The 20,479-nt window shown below is 47.3% G+C and overlaps 1 protein-coding gene across 1 annotated transcript in view; it reads left to right on the top strand.

The window, feature by feature from the left end:
- Positions 1 to 20,479, top strand: part of YLPM1 (YLP motif containing 1) — a gene marked incomplete in the record, with an annotated part of 1,534,972 nt that overhangs the window by 107,721 nt on the left and 1,406,772 nt on the right. The window contains 1 exon segment of the mRNA XM_044073602.1: positions 1,293 to 1,481. Coding sequence (XP_043929537.1) covers positions 1,293 to 1,481 — 189 coding nt within the window.

Raw genomic sequence — 20,479 nt, 5'->3', positions numbered from 1 at the left:
GCAGGCCTACAAATTACCACATAGGTGGTAATCCATTTAAGTACGGAGGAGGTAATCGGGGACCTAGGGATCTAAGTTGACAGTAACCTCTCATTTGACACTCACATTGCCAAGGTGGTTAGGAAGACCTTCTATATTGCCCACCTTATGAAGGGATTCACATCTAGATGAAGAGAGGTCATTGTGCCCCTGTACTCTTCTCTTATCAGGCCTATGATTGAGTACAATGCCCCATTTGGGATGTATCTTAACCGACACCTGCAACAGTTGGAAAGACCCCAAAAGTTCCTCACCAAGAGGATAAAGGGTCTCGAACATATGTCGTATGTTGCCCGGCTGAAGAAACTCCAGCTCTATTCAGTGTGGCTAGTCCTGTCTACAGTTCCCCTCTAGCCCTAGAAATACAAGCCTTTTTTGTGTCTGTCTTTCTGAATTATTTTTTCTATGGTCATCACTACTAATGGGGGTCACACAAAATTTCACATTTTGAAGAACTGTGCCCAAGCCAATTTTATTTATTTTAAATTCTTTTTCTAGCATTTACTTGCTCATAAAGATTTAAAAATTTCAGCATACCTGCATAAAATAGCTATGATTTTTCATATTTTTTTCCTTGATGCATACAAACTGTAGTTTCATTGAAAAATCTGCATTCTCTTTCATTGCAGTATGTTCCTCTTTCAGCTTTTCCTGGTTAGGGGTCACCACAGCGGAACTCCAGTCCGCTAATGATTGGCTGTACATTTTTATTGTGCCAGCCCGATGCCCGACCTTCAAAGAAGGCACGCCCATTCACGCATGTCTTTTAAACGCCTCTCAACCTCGGGGAGGACATGCAGACTCCACACTGAAGGCGCTCCAGCTGAGAATTGAACGGGAGAACCTCCTGTTGCGAGGCGACAATGCCACCGCTGCACCAATGCGGCTATTTAATCATTAGTTGATTTAATTTAACAAGTTTTTTTTAAACAAAAGTTCAAGTAAAAAGAGCCATTTTCAGAAAAGCGCATTTTAGAAGCTTTCACAAAATTCACACAGCACAGAGTAAACACTTTCTTCCAGAAACTTCATCAGATAGTGGCAGAACACTCAAAATTGTATATCATGAACAATTTACAAAGTAACATGACTTAAATTAATGAACATAAATGTACTTTTAAAATGAATGCATTTAATGTAGAAAAAGTAATGCAGAATTAAATCTGGTTAATTTGTATAGAATTTTCCACAATGTTCAACAGTCTGCTAATTTTTATTCATTTCTATCTTGCCTTTGTCCGCGTGTCCTACAGGAGCCATCTGTGAAACCGCCAGATGATCCCGAAGAACAGGCACGGCTGATGCACCTGCAGGCTGCTGCAGCACAGTGGCAACAGCAACGTGCTGGCTATCAGTATCAGTTACTAATGCAACAACATGGCCAGCTTCAGCAGCTTCTTCAGCGATACCAGCAGATCGTATTGCAGCCACCACATTTAGAGGTTAGTACAAGAGCAGTTCTCCTCTCTCCTTTGTAATGAAGCTGGAGCTATTGGGAGGACTTAAAGCTTTGTGCTATTCGTTATTGAAATGCGGCATAAATGCTAATTCGTCTGGTGGTGCACTTTTCTCCGTTGTTTAACTGAATGAATATATATTTGTTTAGAAAGTGTAAAAACGGTGACAATTTTACTGCTGCTTTTAAGGGCTGTTTAATGTCATGTTTTCTGATGCGTTGTATTTTTTTCAAAATGTTTTACGAGCTACAAATTTGCGGCATGTTTTTCAGACACATGCGTAGGATACTGTAGGTAGGTTGCAATAGTTAAGTTTCACGCATATGAGCTGCGATCGTTTTAGGTGAAGTTGGGGAATGACCATTGCTAAAGTGTCCCATAATGTTTGAAACAGTTTGCTTAGAGTATTCATTACATGGCCTGAAAATAAACTCGGCTTTGATTAAAAATTAGTATTGGCCATGCTGGGAGTAATGACTGTTTCATGTTTCACACTTGTGGAATAAATTCCCCTTGCAGCCTATGAGATCAGCTTCAAGAAAGAGTTGGTTGACTTATTGGGCAACCAGCACATTCCAAAAGGTCATCTGTGGCGTAAAGTCTTCTGGTTTTAAGCCTGTTCATGAAACCTGTGAACCTAAGCCATTAGTGTTTAAAAAGCTTTATTTGGAGTCTCTCCAGTCTGATTCAACCATCTAAATGTGCCTCATAAAGGGTTAAGGGCCACTTTCATGTAGGCACTATTAGGAGCACTTTGGAGATCTGTGATTTTAGAGACCCAACATTTGTCAGACTATGGTCACTGGGTTCATTATATGGAGGGGTGCCTACACCATCTTTGGTTTGTAGATGGATGGCTGTCTTTTAGTACCATTCTTGATTTCTAAAGTTGTGATACGTTAGGTAATTGGTCAGTGTTACATTTATTTGCATCACCCTGTAATTCCTGCAAGTTGGAGACCCCCCCCCCAAGGTTGAGGTCCTCTGGAAATGCCATTGAGTGTGCTGGTTCACTGATTATGTCAAATGATTTTCAGTTTTTATGTTTTTTCTCTCTGTGGAGTTTAATATTTGTTGTACTTGGCTGTGTTTTGCAGAGTGAGCAAGTATATTGCTTTCTTTGCAGAGAAAAAAAGAATAATTTTGTGCCAAGGAGATTCTTTTCCTGAATGTGAGTCTAAGACTTCTCAGAGATGCAGCTAGAGATTCCAGTTTCCTCCTAAAATGATTCAGAATTAGCTATAACAGTCTGCCTTTGTGATGATGCCATTTCTGTGAAGGGCTGAGAATTGTGGTTCCTCAAATGCAGCTGTTTGCATGTACTCCACCTTATGGTCTTGTGGAGAAGTAGCAAGTGTCTGTGATTTCCCATTAGTAATCTGTTGACAGCAAACATTTGCCTGCCTTTTCAAGGACTCTTGGAGATTTTAATGATGTCAAAACTGAATGCTGCTTCCCAGGCACACCTCCGTTAAACAAGTTAGTCACATGTACAGTGCGAAAGCATATTGTCTAATGTGGGTATCTTTGCTGTTTCTCTGCTTGTATCTGCAGATGTAGTAAAAAAATCCTCTGCCATAGTGAGAAATGCCTTTCTTCTTTCAGATGCACCTTTTGCTTGAGCTTAAAGGCCTTGGTAAAGAAACTAACCTTTGGTCTGAAGCCAAAGCCTTCACTGTACCCCAGAAGCCTGATGGCTGTAGCATTAGTTTTGTTGACGTACCTTAACCTCTTCAAGCTTTGACTGTGAATGGTTCGGTGGAGAAGGTGACAGTCTAGAAGAGCACCTGTGTACGCTCTCTATGTGAGATGTCCCATATTGCTTGCATGTGTGCATGCAGCTCGTACCCAAAGACCACCATCTGACTTAGGTTGTACTATCTTCTGCCACCCTCTGAAGGAGGTGCTTCCGGGCACATGTTAAATGTGATCCTGTGCTATACTGCTGCCATTTCTGCATTTAGACAAGCTTTTGAGGATACCTGTTGAGAAATCCTTGTTTGAACATTATTTCTAGGGATTAATTGTTTTTATTATATACGAACTTTTAGTAAGCAACACTGACTTCATTTTGCTGCATGCAGTTATATGATCTTTGTCACCAGCTCACACTTGTGCCTTTTTGACATAGGAGACCTGTGTTTTATAAAGTTTCAGAAAGGATGCATGTACTTCATCTACTCTAAGCATTAGTATGGTAGATTGACAGCTTGAGGGCATACACAGGGAGGTTCCGTACTCTGGCCTTGAAGTAACACCTTTCAGAATTTTTACGGATGACTCTTAGGTAAGCAAGCATGCAAGCATTTAAATGCAACAGCCACAGTCATTAGAGTATAGGCATGGCCAAGAGTATAGCCTTTGTTGGATGATATAGTGATATTAAATGAGTACTGTCTCAAGCAGTTCAAAGATTAGCTGTTTCAGAAGGGGCACTAGTCCTCCACCCACTCAAAATGTCCTATTCTAATTCTGAATAGATTGTCCTCTTCCCTGCCACTTGCACAGTGTAGCCAGACATTAAGTGGTTATAGTGGTCCTGTCTAACCGTGACCTGTTGGTACAGCAAGTTTCCAAAAGGTGCAGTATACCATTTGTAGCTGTCCTTTGTGGGAATGCTGTGTGTTCTACACCCACACCAAGACTCCTGGCAGAACCCGTTGTAAAAGTCATTACAGGATTAGCATGCATGGAAAGCTTTCGTTTTGCAGTACAAGGGCAGTACGTCTGTTCCAAGCTCTTCCAAGAATAGATGGCCCATGGAGATCTGTCCTGGCTCCTTTAATATTGTGTGTGAACAAAATAAAGCTGTGTCACCACGGTGGAAGTTAAAAGCTAGTTTAATAGACTCATATGTAAAAAAAATAAATTTATAAAAACTATGAACCTTAGAGTAAAACTAAAAATAAATACAAATGGATAAGCGCTTTCGGCAGTTGCCTTCTTCAGATCCTGCTTTGTTAGCAGGACTTCCTGGTTTTAAAAGGTAATGATCTGTCATTCTTGGCCATCTCAGAAGTCTCTGCTCCTTGAGCAAAGGCTTTAAAGGGACCATCCCATTCAAGCCAGGCAACCTATCAGTCTAAGTCATCAGTCCATCCAGTCTCAGTAATTTCTGATCTTTGTAATAGATCTCCTCCTCAAAAAAAAAAAACAAAAAAATTCCTTTCTTTGTGTGTGTGTGTGTTTGTGTGTGTGTGTGTGTGTGTGAGAAACCCTTGGGTATCAAATGATGCTCCTTGTATGATGGTTAGATGCCTTATTCCGATTTGCATGAGGATTGTCTTTACTGTTTGGGAGCTGCCCACCTGGAGTTTGAATGTGATATTTGTGCTGCATTCAACTCCAGGGCTCTTGTGGAGTGCCGCAACAAATTACTCCTAAAGGGCTTGGCTCAAGTGTCGTCCCCTGCCTACGGACTCTCCCACAAAGCCCTCGTAGGATCGTAAGGGATCACCCCTTCCTTCATAAGGGTCTCGTCCTGTCTCCAAAAAGCTGAGGCTATCAGATGCATTGGAGCCTGTTCCCCTCACGGAACCATAGAACTGTCTGACCCAAGGCAGGATCCCCAGCCAGATAATTCCATTCTTCTGCATCTGCCAGAAGTCTCAAGGGGCCTTCCCCATCCACAGGATTCCACTGTTTTCTTCCATTTCATCTGGGTGTGGAACATCAAGTCCAGAGCACCAAGTGAGAGGCCGGTGTCTTGTATTCCTACCTTAACACCATCAGGATCCCTGGCTGGCTCTGTTCTCTTGCCCTTGGAACAGGGTGTGCCTCGTCTCCTTGAGGTTGTTCCAGGTTCTCTGGAGGTTGGTTCGATCCCTGAACTTTCAGACCTTTCTCTTACCTTGGGGGCTTTGGACAGCTCGGGGCTGATACTGTTGAGAGGGAGGGCTTCAATGCTGTGCCGGAGTCCCCCCACCCCGGGGCAGCCCTGGGTGTGGGGGGAGGAAAGGGGGGCTTCGTCCAGTCTGACCTGGGTGGTAGAGAGGAACTTCTCCAGCTTGGCAGTCATCTCTCCGTCTCTAGGTCTTCCTCATCCCTTCTTTGCTTTGGTTGGTGAGGGCTCCAGGGTCCGCCCTCCTGTGAGTGCCTTCAGATGGGCACTGCTGCACTTGGGGTCCCTGTCTCTTCCGAGTCCTCCCCTGATCCCACAGTGGAGGAATCCCCTTGAAAGTGTGTGGGTAAGAGGAGACACTTGGACTCGCTCAGAGTGTCCCTCATGGAGGACACTGATTTCAAGGAGGGAGATGGGTCCCCCAGGCTTCCATCTGAGGAACTGTCCTTTGGTGGACATCCTTGAAATTCTTAAGCAAAGAGCTGGCTGGTTTTCATCCACCCTGTCTTTGGAGGAATCCATGTTTCTGAGAGCCTTTGGGACTGGCCCGTCTTCTACCTGGGTGTCACCCCCCACCCCCCCAAACGAGCTTGTAGATCTTGTAGCCGGCAGGGCTTGGAAGATGCCGGACACAGTGGAGCCGGTCCCCAAAAAAGCTGAGAAATTCCTCAGTCCTCCACTGACTTACATTTTGTAAACACCTGCCTGGCTGTGGTGAGTCCAAAGGGCAGGGCTGTGAACTGGTAGTGATTGGCCCTTAGCCAAAAGAGGGGCCATCAAATGTGGCTTTGATGCTGTTGATGTATTCCAAGAGACTTTGGGTTCAGAGTTTTTGATAAGGGGAGACATTTGGCTGAGGCACTATACCCTGTGAGACCATATTAAAGCTCAACTCCTTAACACTGTACTTGAGTTGCTTTTGGGTCTCCTGCAGAACATGGAAATTCACCGTTGGTTTGGCACCTATCTCTCTAATTGACAAAGACATGCTGTAAATGTTTCATCTCCGAAGCCCCTGCTTTTACTGCCAAGGGTACCAGACTTTGTCAGAAATTTGGGGTGCATGGGTAGCCGTAAAAAGGCCCTAGTGTTCATTGGCCTACTAAGAAAAGATGTGTAAAAATGTGGAGGAGTAGAGAAAGACTGTTATCATTGAAGCAGTATTCATTACCATGCCACTAATCTGTGGTAGAAATTGTCACAAAAACTTGGTCCTGTCTTTGGAGGCAGAAAAAAATAAATCAACTTAAATGGGAAGACAGCCTGCAACATAAAAACTATGGCAAGACTAAAAGGGAAGCCTGGAGGTCCCAGGGCTGAGATACTAAGATGGCTTAACAGCAATTTAGACTGAGTATGTCCCTCCCCTGTCCTCTGAGATTCCAGTATCTCATTAACCCACCGCAGGAAACAGCAGTGTGTTTGTGGAAGATGATTATTCACTGTACACCAGGCAGAATTTATCCCAGCAAATGATTATTCACTTTGCCCCAGGTAGAAGAGAAACACATTTATCCCAGCATTTGGGGAGTGTTGAGGCTCATGTGTGAGGTTCAAGCTAGTGTATCTAGCTGCCCTTTTCTCCCTGGAGGATCAACGGAATTTGTTGATTCAGAACAGACAAAGGAGGAAATAGTTTATCCAACAAAAAGTAATCCAGCAGGCAGGTGATGTGCACTGCTTCTCCTTATTGTAACCATAAAACTTGTAGAGAGTTTCACAGTGAAACCTTAAACTGCTTGAAAGAGTGAAGCACAGGAGTTGACTAGAGGAGTACCTTGAACCAGGGTCTAATGTTGGGAGTGGAGAAATGAGCACAACGATGTTGAGCAACACAAATTACTAATGAGTCTGTACATGACCAGTTTGTCAAATACAACTTTACTAGAAAGTGCCTGAGAGAGGACTGGGCTTTTGACTTTTCTAAACTTGTGGGTAGACCGTAAAGCATATACATCACACACTCATTAATGTTTAGGACACTAAAGGGAAAGAAGTAACACTAAATAAAACTTTTTTTTTTCTTACTAGTATTTGTTTAAAACATTTCAGAATATAAACTAAAACTTTTAGTTATGTACTCACCATAACTTCAGATGTTTGGGATCCATCTCGCCTACATTCTGACTGATGGGTTCGGAGCCGATCCCTCGGCTCCGACTTATGCCAAAGAGCGAAGTCTCTAATTGGCTGAGCTTACTATATCCCAGGATGCACCACTACCAGTCCCCCAGATCTAGTTTGTCCGCATACATGCACACATGCACGCCCTGCTTATATAACATCGTCAGATGAAACAAGATAAACAGTAAAACTCAAAACCGTTCAATCTCTTCTGATCTCCAAGGCAGGGGAAGGAGGGTGGGTTTTAGGAATGTAGATGGATCCCAAACATCTGAAGTTATGGTGAGTACATAACTAAAAGATGTTATGTGATCCTATCTCGCCTACATTCTGACTGATGGGACAGCGTCCTAGCACCTGAATCCTGGGTGGCTCACTGGAAAACACTCCTGAGTACCGTGGAACCAAATGATGCTCGTCCTTTAGATGCCACATCCAATTTGTAGTGGGAAATGAAAGTGTGCGGGTTGGACCAAGTAGCCGCAGCACAAATTTCCGATATAGCGAGCTTGGAATGAAAAGCTATAGAAGTAGCCATAGCTCTGGTAGAATGAGCTTTGATAGATGTTGTAAGTTGCTTATTCAAGAAGAATAAGCCTGAGTTATGCAATCTCTGATCCATTTGGAGATAGTAGCTTTTGTGATGGTTTGACCCAATTTATTATCTGAGAAGGACACAAACAACTGGTCTGACTTACGAAGTTGCTGAGTCCTGTCTAAATAGAAGCGTAATTGCCTGTGAACATCCAATTTATGGAGAGTGTATTCTGCTTCATTAGAGAATTTTGGGAAGAAAACTGGTAGCTCTAGAGATTGTTGGAGACAGAAACTAGAACAGACCTTTGGGACAAAGGATGGATTAGGCCTAAGTGATACTCTATCCTTGTGGAAAATCAAGTACGGTGGCTTAATAGACAGGGCTTGAAGCTCTGAAACTCTTCTTGCAGAAGTAATTGCAACTAAGAAGGCAGTTTTCCAAGACAGATATTTTAACTCACATGTAGCAGCCGGTTCGAAAGGGGAAGATGTTAATGCGGGAAGCACCAAATCAAGATCCCAGGGAGGCAGGATGAAAAATGGGGGTCTTAACAGGCCCGCACCTTTAATGAAAGTTTTGCATAGTCTGCTGCTCATCAATGGAGGATCCATGGATTCGTGGAATTTAGAGATAGCCGCTAGTTGGACTTTAATAGTAGAGACAGAAGATCCTTGATTAAACAGGGATGTTAAGAATTTCAAAACCTCTGGGATAGGAGCAGTGATAGGGTCTAAGCCCTTAAGTTGAGCCCAGATAGCAAACCTCTTCCACTTACTGAGGTACAATTTGTTAGTGGTGGGTTTGTGGGCCGAAGATAAAATGTGAACAACTTCCGGGTCTAGTGTGTGACTTCTGACTAAAGTCGGAAGTGGAAGAGACAAGCTGTCAATTTCAAAGATCGAAGGGACTGATGCTGATGTCCCGACTGATGAATTAGGTCCGAATTAGGTCTAAAGTCCACGGATCGTCCACGCATGCTTCTTCAGGTAAGGAAACCATACCTGACGCGGCCAGTATGGGGCAATCAGTATCATTGCGGACCCCAATTGAGAAGCTTTTGGAATGACTTTGGAGAGAAGTGGAATCTGAGGAAAGGCATAAAGTAGCCCTGTTGGCCAAGGTTGTGCTAGAGCATCCATAGCTGGTACTCCCTGATGTGGGATCAAGGAGAAGAACCTTTGGCACTTGGTGTTTAGTGGAGTTGCAAATAGGTCGCAGCACGGCGTCCCCATCTCCTGAAAACCTGAGCTGCTACTGTTTGGTTTAGAGACCACTCGTGAGGAGAAAGAATTGTCCTGCTCAATTTGTCTGCCAATATATTTGACCTTCCGGAATGTGGGTCGCTACCAAGAAGCGGTTGGTAGCTACAGCCCATTCCCACACTCTCATGGCCTCTCTGCAAAGGGGGTAAGATCTGGTCCCTCCTTGTTTGTTCAGATACCAGACCACCGACATGTTATCTGTGTGGATGGCGATGATGCCCTGAGGAAGAAACTTGTGTAAGGCCTGTAGGGATAGAAGTACAGCCCTCATCTCCAACACGTTGATGTGGAGAAGAGCTGTCTGGAAGCCAGGAGCCCTGAACTAGCCTGCCCAGACAATGCCCCCCCCCACCCTATCTGGGAGGCATCTGTCGTCAGGGTAACCACTGGAGAGGGAATAACAAAGGGGCTTCCTTGATTCAGATTGGATGTCTGAAGCCACCAGCGAAGGTCCCGTTTGCATATTTCCGTAATCATGATGTGATGATTGAGAGGAAGATCCTGAAAGGACCATTGAGTTGACAATAGCCACTGAAGAATCCTCATGTGCAATCTTGCCAGAGGAACTAAAAGAACCGTGGCAGACATTGAGCCTAAAACTTGTAGAACCATCCTGGCTGGGGCTTTGGATCTCGAGATCAGAGCTTGAACTTGGCCCTGTAAAGTTTGGATCCTTTCGGCAGGAAGAAAGACGCATCAATCTTGAGTCTATCTCTGCTCCTATGGACTTTATACGCTGAGAGGGCAGCAAGACAGACTTTGACCAATTGAATGTAATCCCCAGGGTAACACCCAGGGAGATGGTGGCTTTGAGGTTGTCCATTAGTAGATGCCTGGTGGTGGCAGTCAGGAGCCAGTCGTCCAGATAGGGAAACACTTGGAATCCAAGACTTCTCAGGTGAGCCGTCACTACTGCCAAACACTTGGTGAACACCCTGGGGGCTGTGGTGAGACCAAAGGGCAGAGCGCAAAATTGGTAATGACTGACTCCCAGGCTGAAGCGCAGATACCTCCTGGACGCCTGATGTATCGGTATGTGATAATAGGCGTCCTTGAGGTCTATGGAGCACATCCAAACATCCTTCTCCAACAATGGGAGAATGGATTGTAACGTGACCATTCGAATTTGGATTTCGTGACGGATTGGTTCAGTCTGCTGAGATCCAATATTGGTCTCAGGTCCCCTGTCTTTTGGCACTAAAAGAACCTGGAGTAATTTCCTGATCCGATCTGGTCTGTGGGGACCGGTTGGATGACTCCTTTCTAGCAGCTTTAAAGCTTCTGCGGCTGCCATTTCCCTTTGACTGGGTGGTGGGTCCGGGATTCTTTTGGAATGTGAATGGGATGGTGTAACCTCCGGCAATGATCCGAAGCACCCATCTGTCCTGAGTGATTGACTCCCAGGCTTTTAGGTGCTTGGCAAAGCGACACCCGACTGGCTCGAGCAGCACAGCCGGGCAATCCCTCATGGCGTGTGGGAGGCTGAAGAGCCGCGAAAGGACTCGCGGTCTCCAGAATTGCGGGCCCTCTGCGCCTCTGGGACGGCGTCTCCCTGAAAAATTTCCCGTCCTCTGCCTCTGGAAGGGAATCTTCCTGCTGTTGGGAGAAAAACTTACGAGATTTCGGAACCACATTTTCCCCCCTCCTTTAGCCTTAGGGTAAGGCCGAAAGGGAGTGGAATAACGGGCACCTACGGCAGATAAAGTTTTTCCCTCTTGCTCACAGCGGGTAAGGGTGTCTTTAACCTTGGGTCCAAACAAGGAGGACCCATCAAAGGGAGCGTCGGCGAAGGAAGACTTGAAGGCTTCCAGAAACTGGCGGAGCCAGGCTTGTCTCCGTAGAGCCACGCCTGTGCCTGCCGCTCTACCCGCCCCTTCGGCTGCATAGGAAATGAGCCTCATGGACGAGTTAGAAATTGGCGTGGGATAGCCAACTGAGAGCTAACCGACTGGGCTAGCTGCTCAGGTAGGTTACCGAGAGGAATCTGACAACTCCTTGACCAGATCCCTCTGAAGCCTGGTAAAATGTGCCAAATAATTCAGAGACCTTAAAGGCCGCTGAAGTCAGGGTGCGCTTCCCGTACCTGTCCATACTCCTAGACTCCTTATTAGGAGGATGGATGGACGTTGAAGCCTCTGCCACGTCCTGTTGTGTAGCAGATGCCACCACCATGGCATCTACAGCCACGCCTTTAGTGAGGAACTCCTTCTTGGGGGGAGCAGACAAAAATTTATTTGGACGAGAAGGGACTGGTTCCACGGTATCTGGATGTTCCCACGCCCGACAAACTAAATCCAGAAGCTCGTCGAGGCGGAGACACCCAGGAGGCGGAGGGCTGAGCCCCAAAGGCCTTGAGGAGCACTGACTCATCAGCAGAGGGGGGTTTGGATATCCAGCCACCTCGTTGTTTGAGGATCTCTAAGATGTCTGCAAATGGGACATCATCCGAGGACGACTGGGACCCCTCTGCATCATCAAGATCAGTGTCTGATGTAATAGACTCGGGGGAGTCCACGTGCTTCCTCTTGCACGATCTCTTCCTTGGGGGTTCCTCCGAAGACAACTCCGAAGAACCCTCAGGAGGAGGGGAACCCCCACTGGGGGTAACCTCAGGCCCCGGGACTCCGCTGACCACGGACAGGGGAACTGCCAAAGACCCAGTCTCGAGGGCCAGGGAAGGTGCTGGTAAAAGCGGAGAGATGGCCGAAGAGGACTTGGCCAAGGCACTCCTCATGGCTCTGAAAGCCGGACCCCAGAATCCTGGGAGTGTCCGGTCCCGAGCCATGATAGCCGACGGAAGTCCCGCGGGAGGCTCGGAACCAGCATAGGTCCCGAAACATCACCCCGGGTCCAGCCGAAGAAGTCCGTGCAAACTCGGACCCGAGGCCGGGTTGGAGTAAGGGTCGGAGCCGACCCTAAGGTCTCCACCGGCTCCAACAGCACCTGCTCCGGCGGAGCCGAAGCAGTCGGAGGAGGAATGGCAATGGGTGGGCCAGGTCATCGGCTCCGAAGCCAACTGGGTCGGAACCGAAACAAATTTTGGAAGACTGGGGACTGGAACAGTCTTTGGAGCACCCTGTCTATATCAGAATCTGACATCCTCGAAGACCGAGAGGAAACAGAGCGGGTTGAGAGCCTCTCCAACGGCCCCAAAGGACTAGGGACCGGCTCGAGGTGACTCGATGACTATCGGCGCCGAAGGAATACACACACCAGATTCCATCGGTGCCGAGGTGGACTTCGCCGAGGAGGAAGTGTCTGCGGGCGACCCTTGTCGGCTCCGAGACCAGTGGAGCCGCGAGGTGTCCCGCCTCGATGCCCCAGCCATCGGCTCCGAAGCCAGAGGAGTCGATGCTGGTGGCATCGAGGCAGACGTTCGACCTCGGCTCCGAGTCCTGGGAGAGGCCTGCCTATGTCTCTTGGCGGTCGGATCCGACGGACTGGTCGGAACCGCGCCCTTTCTTTAGCGGAGAAGGAGAGGATGCCAAGGCTTCTTCAAAAGAAGGTTTAATTAATCCCTTAAGAATCAATTTATTTTTCCTCTCCTGGAGGACCCTTGAGGAAAAAGCGTGACATACGCTGCATGACTCCTGTAAGTGTTTTGCACCCAAACAATACACACAGAGCGAATGATCGTCTGTGATGGACATTTTGAAACTACATTTTGTACATTTTTTAAAGCCCGAAGGCCTAGGATTCTGAGACATTATGGTAGACAATTTCAGTAACTTTGACTAGGAAAAAAATACAATTGACAAACCTAAATATAGGCTTACAGTTATCGCTTAAAAGCGCAAATGACAGGGAACTTTGAAAACCCTGTAAGGTTTTAGAAGGGTTGACTGACCGGGAAGGCCCTAGATGAAGGGGGCCTAAACCAAACTCAACCCAATCACACAACAAGTCTTCAACAAATCCAAACACAAACAATGAGAAGCGTTAGCCGTTAAAACAGCTTTTGAGACAAAAAACAGCAAAAAACTGACACAAAAAGTTAGTTAAAATAACTACTCAGCCCAGCCAGCTCGAGACCACGTCTTCGCAGGAAAGCGGCAAACGAGATCTGGGGGACTGGTAGTGGCGCATCCTGGGATATAGTAAGCTCAGCCAATTAGAGACTTCGCTCTTTGGCATAAGCGTGCCGAGTCGGAGCCGAGGGATCGGCTCCGAACCCATCAGTCAGAATGTAGGCGAGATAGGATCACATAACATCTACATGTTTAAGCAGTTTTGTATAGTGTACATTCAGTGGTATTTTAAATAGGAAGGGTCTTCTCACTGACCCACAACCATATTAAAATAAACAATTTTAAGTTACAAGAAACGTAGACTATTACAGTGTTTTGAGAAAAGCTGAAGAAGCAAGTTTGCTATAATGTGACCTTGGGCTGATCGAGTGGGGATAGGTTTAAAAGTGTACCGATTTATATTATATGCACAGTTAAGATAATAGTTTTCTCTAGTTAAGATAATAGTTTCTCTAGTTTTTATAAACGTGGATGCCTAGATGAATAATGTTGGCTTAAGCTTTAAACATTTTTAGGCTTGAAAAGTAAGGCAGAATGATGAAGGCCATGAAAAATGCTAAGTTTCTTGAATCTGCAAAGGTATTAGTTTCCACTAACAGATTCCGTCAGTGATTGAGAGTCTGGAGCTGAAGGCAGTTAGCCATGGGAGCTGTGTATATTCATTTCTGAATGAAACTTAGAAAGAAGTCTTCCTGCATCTGCAAAGTTGTTGGCACCCCCCCCCCCATTGTAGATTACTTTTGTATGGAGTTGAACTGTCTGCAGTTGCAAGCAGTTACTTGCATAAGAGATAGTAGTCTCCACAGAAGCATGCATTTAATAGAACTGTGAACAGTTTAGTCTTTATTTAAAGATAGTCATCGCTCTTTGTTATGGCTAAAAGTTTGTGGTTTCTGAAAGCATACAAACACTTTTTCACATCTGTGAGGTGAATAGATAAGAACAGACCAGACAGACTGCAGTCGATGTAAGTGGAATATGTGCTTTAGCATAGGTTCATAGATTAGTACTAGGCTAACTGCCCTTGCGAGCCATTTTAAGTCTAGCCAATTATCCCTTGAGACTCAGACCCCTGTACCTTGTGTTTGTAAGGTAAACACCTTAACCATTAGGCCACCCTCCCAACCCAGGTAACATTAATTTTAGACAAGGTTATACCAGAGTGTGCAGCTGTCAGTTTGGGGCCATTGTTCCTTTCTAGTGGGTTAAATTTTGTTGAATATGCACAATAGTTTTGTGTATTCTAATTTTAATGTGGAATTGTAATGTTCTAAAAATGTAGTTTCATGTTTGAGGGTTTTTCATTAAAGCAAAAAGTCTTAAAAATGTGACTGGTTCAGATGAAGTTAAAAAGAAAAGCTGTATAAAAGATCAGCCTGCCAAACGAACATTTGGTGTGTGCATGCAAGTTAGAAGTTGGAAATGTATACATTCAAAAGATGTGTATAATAGGTGGAACACTTAGTTTTTTTTTTTTTTTTTTTTTTTATATCATGGTTACTGTGTTTTGGTATGTAAATGGCCTTACAGGTATAGACAAAGTACAGTATTGAATTGTTTTAAGAAATGCATGCGAATAGCAATGCTGTAAGAGACGCATTTGGAAAGATGACAGTAGTGTACCTGTGGTAGTGTGTGAGCCATCGGAAGGGAGGAAGTTTATATTCCACCGAAAATGCTATTATGGAGCTTAAGAAAATTTGGGGAGAAGTCGCCTTTCAACGGGGAATATTACTTGTAGGTGGGGATTGAACTTGATTTTTGGTATGAGAGTGTATTAGGGGACCTGGAGATGAAAATATAACAGAGGGTAGATTCTAAAAATATTTATGAAAGTGTTTGATATGGAAGATGTGAATTCAGTAGTAGGAACTCTTGCTATTCAAATGAACAGCATGTTGTAGTCTGTACATTAGCAAACAGGAGAAGCAGATCTTATTTGCTGGGAAGCAGTGGAAGTTTGGCAGTAGGCAGTCTCCTTCAGCTGCTTTCTTGTAGCGACGAACATACTGGGGAAGTCCAACATCTTGGAGGACAAGCTCAGCAGGGCCTTCCTGATGCCTCACAAGTGGTCTCTCAATCAATTAGTGCCAAATGTAATCTTCCACAAATGGGGTCAAAAATGCTGCAATTTGCCTCTTCCCCTCAACAAATGCAGCAGGTTCTCTGCTGTAATCCCACCTCAGGGACATTCACTGATGGATGCTGTAGTCCATTTTTGGCCCTCTGGTCTCCTTATGCTCATCTCCCCTGCCTCTAATCCCCAAGTTTCTTCACAAAGTGCTCCAGTTGAGGAGCATAGTAATCCTAAAGTAATCCTCATTGCCCCCTTCTAGCCTTGGCAAATGTGCTTTTCCTTCCTATGGTCTCAGCTAGTATGTCCTCCATGGAGACGACCTGTCACACCCATTAGGGATGGTTCATCTGGACATTGCAGGCTTCAAGTTGATCACATGGTCTCTGCAATTCCAGTGATGACTAGACTTTCCATCTTTCCTCTCCAGTTCGCCAAATTCTTTTTTTTGTCTTAAAAACATTTGACTAGGAAGATTTATAAGAGATTTATAAGACTGACTGGAAGAAGTTTTTTTCGGGGGTTCATCAGAGAGAGTTGGATCCTTTCACTACCCCTCTCCCTGTTTTTGTGTTTCTTGCCTCCATCTTTCAAAGTGTGGCAAGTTTCTTCTCAGTTAAAGTTCAGTTAGCAACCATATCTCCAACTACCACTTTGGAGATGATGCTTTTCCTTTGATTTCATCTAAGTTATGAAAGACCTTTCTTAATGGTACCTTTTTTTTATTAGACCTCCAGTTAGAGACCTCACTCCACCTTGAGACTTGACATTGCCATTACAGACTGTGGTGCATTCACCTTTTGAACCCTCTAGCTAAAGTAGACCTTAAATTTCTGTCTTGGAATGTGGTCTTTTTGGTGGCCATAACTTCAGCAAGACTAGTATCTGAACTCCAAGCACTCTTTGAAACCACCGTATTTGACTTTTTGTAAAGACAGATCTGAAATAGTTAACTTCATTTGTGCAGCAACATATGGGAATCGGATCCGACCTCGGATCCGAGCCGGCAGTTTTCAACAGCTTTGGATCAGAGCTCCAAGCTCCTCACCTTACTCATAATCCCCTGCCAACCCTGACTGACCTTAGATATAGTTTGCTGCGGTTAACCAACAGCAGCTTGATCTAGAGTTCCAGGCGTTAAGAGACTTTTTTGTGAGAGAAAATTTACCTTTTTCTTTTTTTCTGCTAATATTGGTTTTGAGTGTTTCCATGTCCCTTTTATATAAAACCCTCTCTAGTTTAACTTTTATATGTTTTTTTTGTCTTTTTTACCTCCCCCTTCCTTCATGGTTCCATTAGGGTTGTGTGTGTGTGTTTGGGGCAGAGTGTGTGTGGTTTTACCTTCTCAGTATGTCTGAGCCCCAAAGGTGATGTTTTCTAAGTGCACTGAGTGTGGCCATAAGCTGTCCCTAGCGGATGGCCACACTGTGTGTTGTGCCTTGGGGTTGAGCACCTGTCCTCTGGTTGTACCATTTGTGCAGCATTCAACCCCAGGGCACTCAAGGACCGGAGGTCTAAGATGATTCTGGCGGGTCTTCTGATCCCGGACTCTGCTTCTACCTCCGGTCCTCCCGTGGCTCCCGCTGCAGCTGCCACTCCTGCTTCCCTCCCCCCGGCCGGGACTCAACCTGCCATCTTAGACCTGGAGGAGAGGGAGGCCAGGAAAGAAAGGAGGAGGGAGAAGCACCACAAGCGGTGGGCCGAGGCCACCGCTTTGGCCCCCCCGGCTAAGCGGTCTTCTCCCTCCAGGTCTTCTGGGTCTCCTCCTTCTCGGATCCGGTCCCCGTGCTTTTCACCGGGTCCTGAGGAGGAGGAGACCCGATCTTCTTCGAGGTCATCGAGGTGACACTCCCGCCCCGGTGGCCTCGTCGAGATCTACCAGAAGTCTCACGGATGCAGATTTGGACCGGATGATAAGATTCCTCCAGGCCCAACTGCAGATGGGAGTGCTCCTGCCCCCCCCCAAATCCGGGGGGGGGGCTCGACCCCCCCCTTCTTTGCCCCGATAGCTCCTTCTCCTTCTTCCTGTTTCCAGAGTTTGGAGTCTTCTGAGCCGGGCAGCCTTGGAGCCGGGGGTGTGTCGGCGCCGGTAGTCTCGGGTGCTTTGGCGCTGACACTTCCCTCGAGTCTGTCGGGTCCATTTTCTTCGGATCAGAGCTCTCGGAGCCGAGGGCTGAGCTTTGGATCCGGCGGTATCGGTATGCCTTCGGCTTTGTCCAGGTCGGAGCATACTGGCCCGTCGGATCCGATCGCTTCAGTGCCGGCCCGATCCGTCCGTCGGATCAGAGGGAGGGTCTGCTTTCGGATCCCAGAGAGAGCAGCTCTTCCTCGGCATTCGACGTGGTGGAGAGGGTCCTGTCGAGAGATTCCAGGCTCCCAGCCCTTGCCACGGCTCCACCCTGCACTCCTTCTCAGTTGGGCCCGACTTCCATCACCCGGACCCAGGGACAGCCTGCTTTGACGTCCCAGGTAGTTCCATTGGAACAAGATGTTGCTGGTGAGACCTCCTCAGACAGCCCCCCCGAGGAGGTTTCTCACAAGCGAAGGTGCAAGAGGAGGCACCTGGACTCCCCCAGAGTCCTTGACTGAGGACACGGATTTGGAGGAAGGGGAAGGCTCCCCAAGATCACCCCCGAAGATGTCTCATTTGGTGACATCATGGAGATGCTCAAAATAAAGAGGGGGTGGTCTGCCCCAAAGCCTACCTCGGACGAATCCGTGTTCCTGGAGGCGTTTGAAGCAGGCCCGTCTACCTCTTGGGTGTCCCCTCCGTCCGACCCCCTTGTAGACTTGATTACTACCAGGGCGTGGAAGGAGCTGGACACTGTGGAGCCAGTCACCAAGTGCCCGGACAAGATTCTTAGCCCACCCTCTGACAAGTCCCACTGGAGTAAGGGTCCCCCTGTAGATGCCATGTTGGTGGTGGCGGCCACCAACAGGGAACTTGCTCAGGAGAGTCCCTCGGTTCATCCCCCGAGCAAGGAGTCTCTGTCGATGGACTGCCTAAGGAAGCGGGAGTTTAGTTTGGCTACCTTCTCTGTGAGGTCGCTGAACTACATGGCACATGTGCTCCGACTGCAGCGGGACTTTATCAAAGAGTACGCTGCATCGCCAGAGTCCATGTCGGCGGAGGATAAACAATTACACTCCACCTGGATGGTCACTCTACGATCTAACACCTCTATGCGGCAACTGTCTCATGCCACGGAAGGAGCCGCTAGAAGCAGCGGAGCAGGCCTAGTTATGAGATGTCAGGCCTGGCTCTGTGATTTCGCAGAACCCTTTAAAGCGTCTTTTGCTAATGCCCCTTTTGATGGTCTGCCCTCTTCGGCAAAACCGTGCGAGATACCTTGGTCCAGAGCGAAAAGGACGGGAAGACATCTGCCGTCCGAGTCCGCTTCTCTGCTCCCCAGAGGTCCTTCTCTAAGAACCAAAAGGGACAGAAGAAGATGTGGTTATGGAAGTCGCAACAGTCCCGTCCCGCTCCGGGCTCCCAGCCCTTCTGCGGCAGATGACGGCAGGGTGGACGCCGCCCTAGAGGCAGAGGGGGTCTGCGGAACTTTGGATCCAGAGAACCCTTCTCGGACCAACCCACTCAACACCCCTGAGGGGTTGCCCGACTGCTCCACTCTGGAGGCAGTCGGGGGGGGGGGGGCGTTTCTTGAAGCACCCAGCAGCTTGGGAGTCCATCACGACAGACTGCTGGGTGCTTCGCATCATATCCAGAGGATATCAGATTCCCTTTTCTCGTTACCCTCGCAGCCCCAGATACCTCCCCGATGTCCCACCCGATCAGAGGGAGGCCGCAGCAATGGAAATCCAACATTTGCTGGAAAAAAGAGCCATCCAGCACGTCCCCCCAGACCAGTGCGGGTCTGGGTTTTACTCCAGGTTCTTGGTGCGAAAAAGACGGGGGACTTGAGAGCAATCCTCGACCTCTCTTCCCTGAATCTGTCAGTAACCAAAGAGAAGTTCCGCATGGTCACTCTTTCAGTCCATTCTCCCCCTTTTGCAGGAGAATGATTGGATGTGCTCTGTAGACCTCAAGGATGCGTACTACCACATTCTGACGGACAGGTGATCTAGGAGGTTCCTCCGCTTCCGGCTAGGAGCCAGTCATTTCCAATTCAAGGTCCTCCCCTTTGGGCTCACCACAGTCCCCAGGGTGTTCACCAAAGTGTTAGCAGTGATAGCGGTCCACCTGAGGCTGCAGGGAATTCAGGTCTTCCCGTACCTGGACGACTGGCTCCTGACCGCCCCAACAAGGCATCTACTCTGTGCAGCCAGAAACTACTTTCTTCGTCTAGCTCCCTGGCTGGGGATCTCTATCAACATAGAGAAGTCTCTTATTCCGACTCAGACCATAGACTTCATAGCGGCCAGATTAGACACAAACAAGCTCCTAGCTTTCTTGACCACAGACCGGCTACAATCCCTGAGGCTACACGTGCAGGCCATTCTGCAATCTCCAGCTCCCCCGGCGGAATTGGTCCTGAGGGCTCTTGGCTCGATGGCGGCAGCAGTCAACCTATTGCCAATGGCACGTTTAAACATGAGGGTCTTACAATGGACCCTGCAGGTCCAGTGGTCCTTTCTTCACCATCCTCTGAGCCACCCCATTCCCCTCAGCAGGGCTTGCAAGAGGGCCCTCCTATGGTGGCTCCAATCTCTGGACCTCCAGCAAGGACTCCCCTTTTCTATGACCCCTCCACTAGCCACGGTGACCACGGACGCCTCCCACCTCGGGTGGGGGGGGGCATTGTTCGGGCAGGACAGTCCAAGGCACGTGGGACCTCACGGAGACCTCACTGCATATCAACGTCCTAGAGATGAGGGCAGTGCGGTTAGCATTGCAAGCACTTCAGGACCTTCTTCCTGTAGGAACGATTGCGATTCAGACGGACAATGTCTGTTGTCTGGTACATCAACAAACAAGGGGGAACCAGGTCTTACCCACTCTGTCGAGAGGCCATGAGGGTGTGGGAATGGGCGATCTCCACCAACCGCTTTCTCAATAGCAACGCACATTCCGGGATGGTCCAACATCCTAGCGGACAAACTAAGTCGCACCATCCTGTTACCATACGAGTTGTCTCTGTATCCTGAGATAGCAAAT

This window comes from Protopterus annectens, chromosome 6.part0 (genome assembly GCF_019279795.1).
Source record: "Protopterus annectens isolate FY-2018-M chromosome 6.part0, PAN1.0, whole genome shotgun sequence".
Classification (NCBI taxonomy): domain Eukaryota; kingdom Metazoa; phylum Chordata; order Ceratodontiformes; family Protopteridae; genus Protopterus; species Protopterus annectens.
The sequence above is the reverse complement of the archived record's forward strand: the minus strand, read 5'-3'. Positions and strand labels throughout refer to the sequence as shown.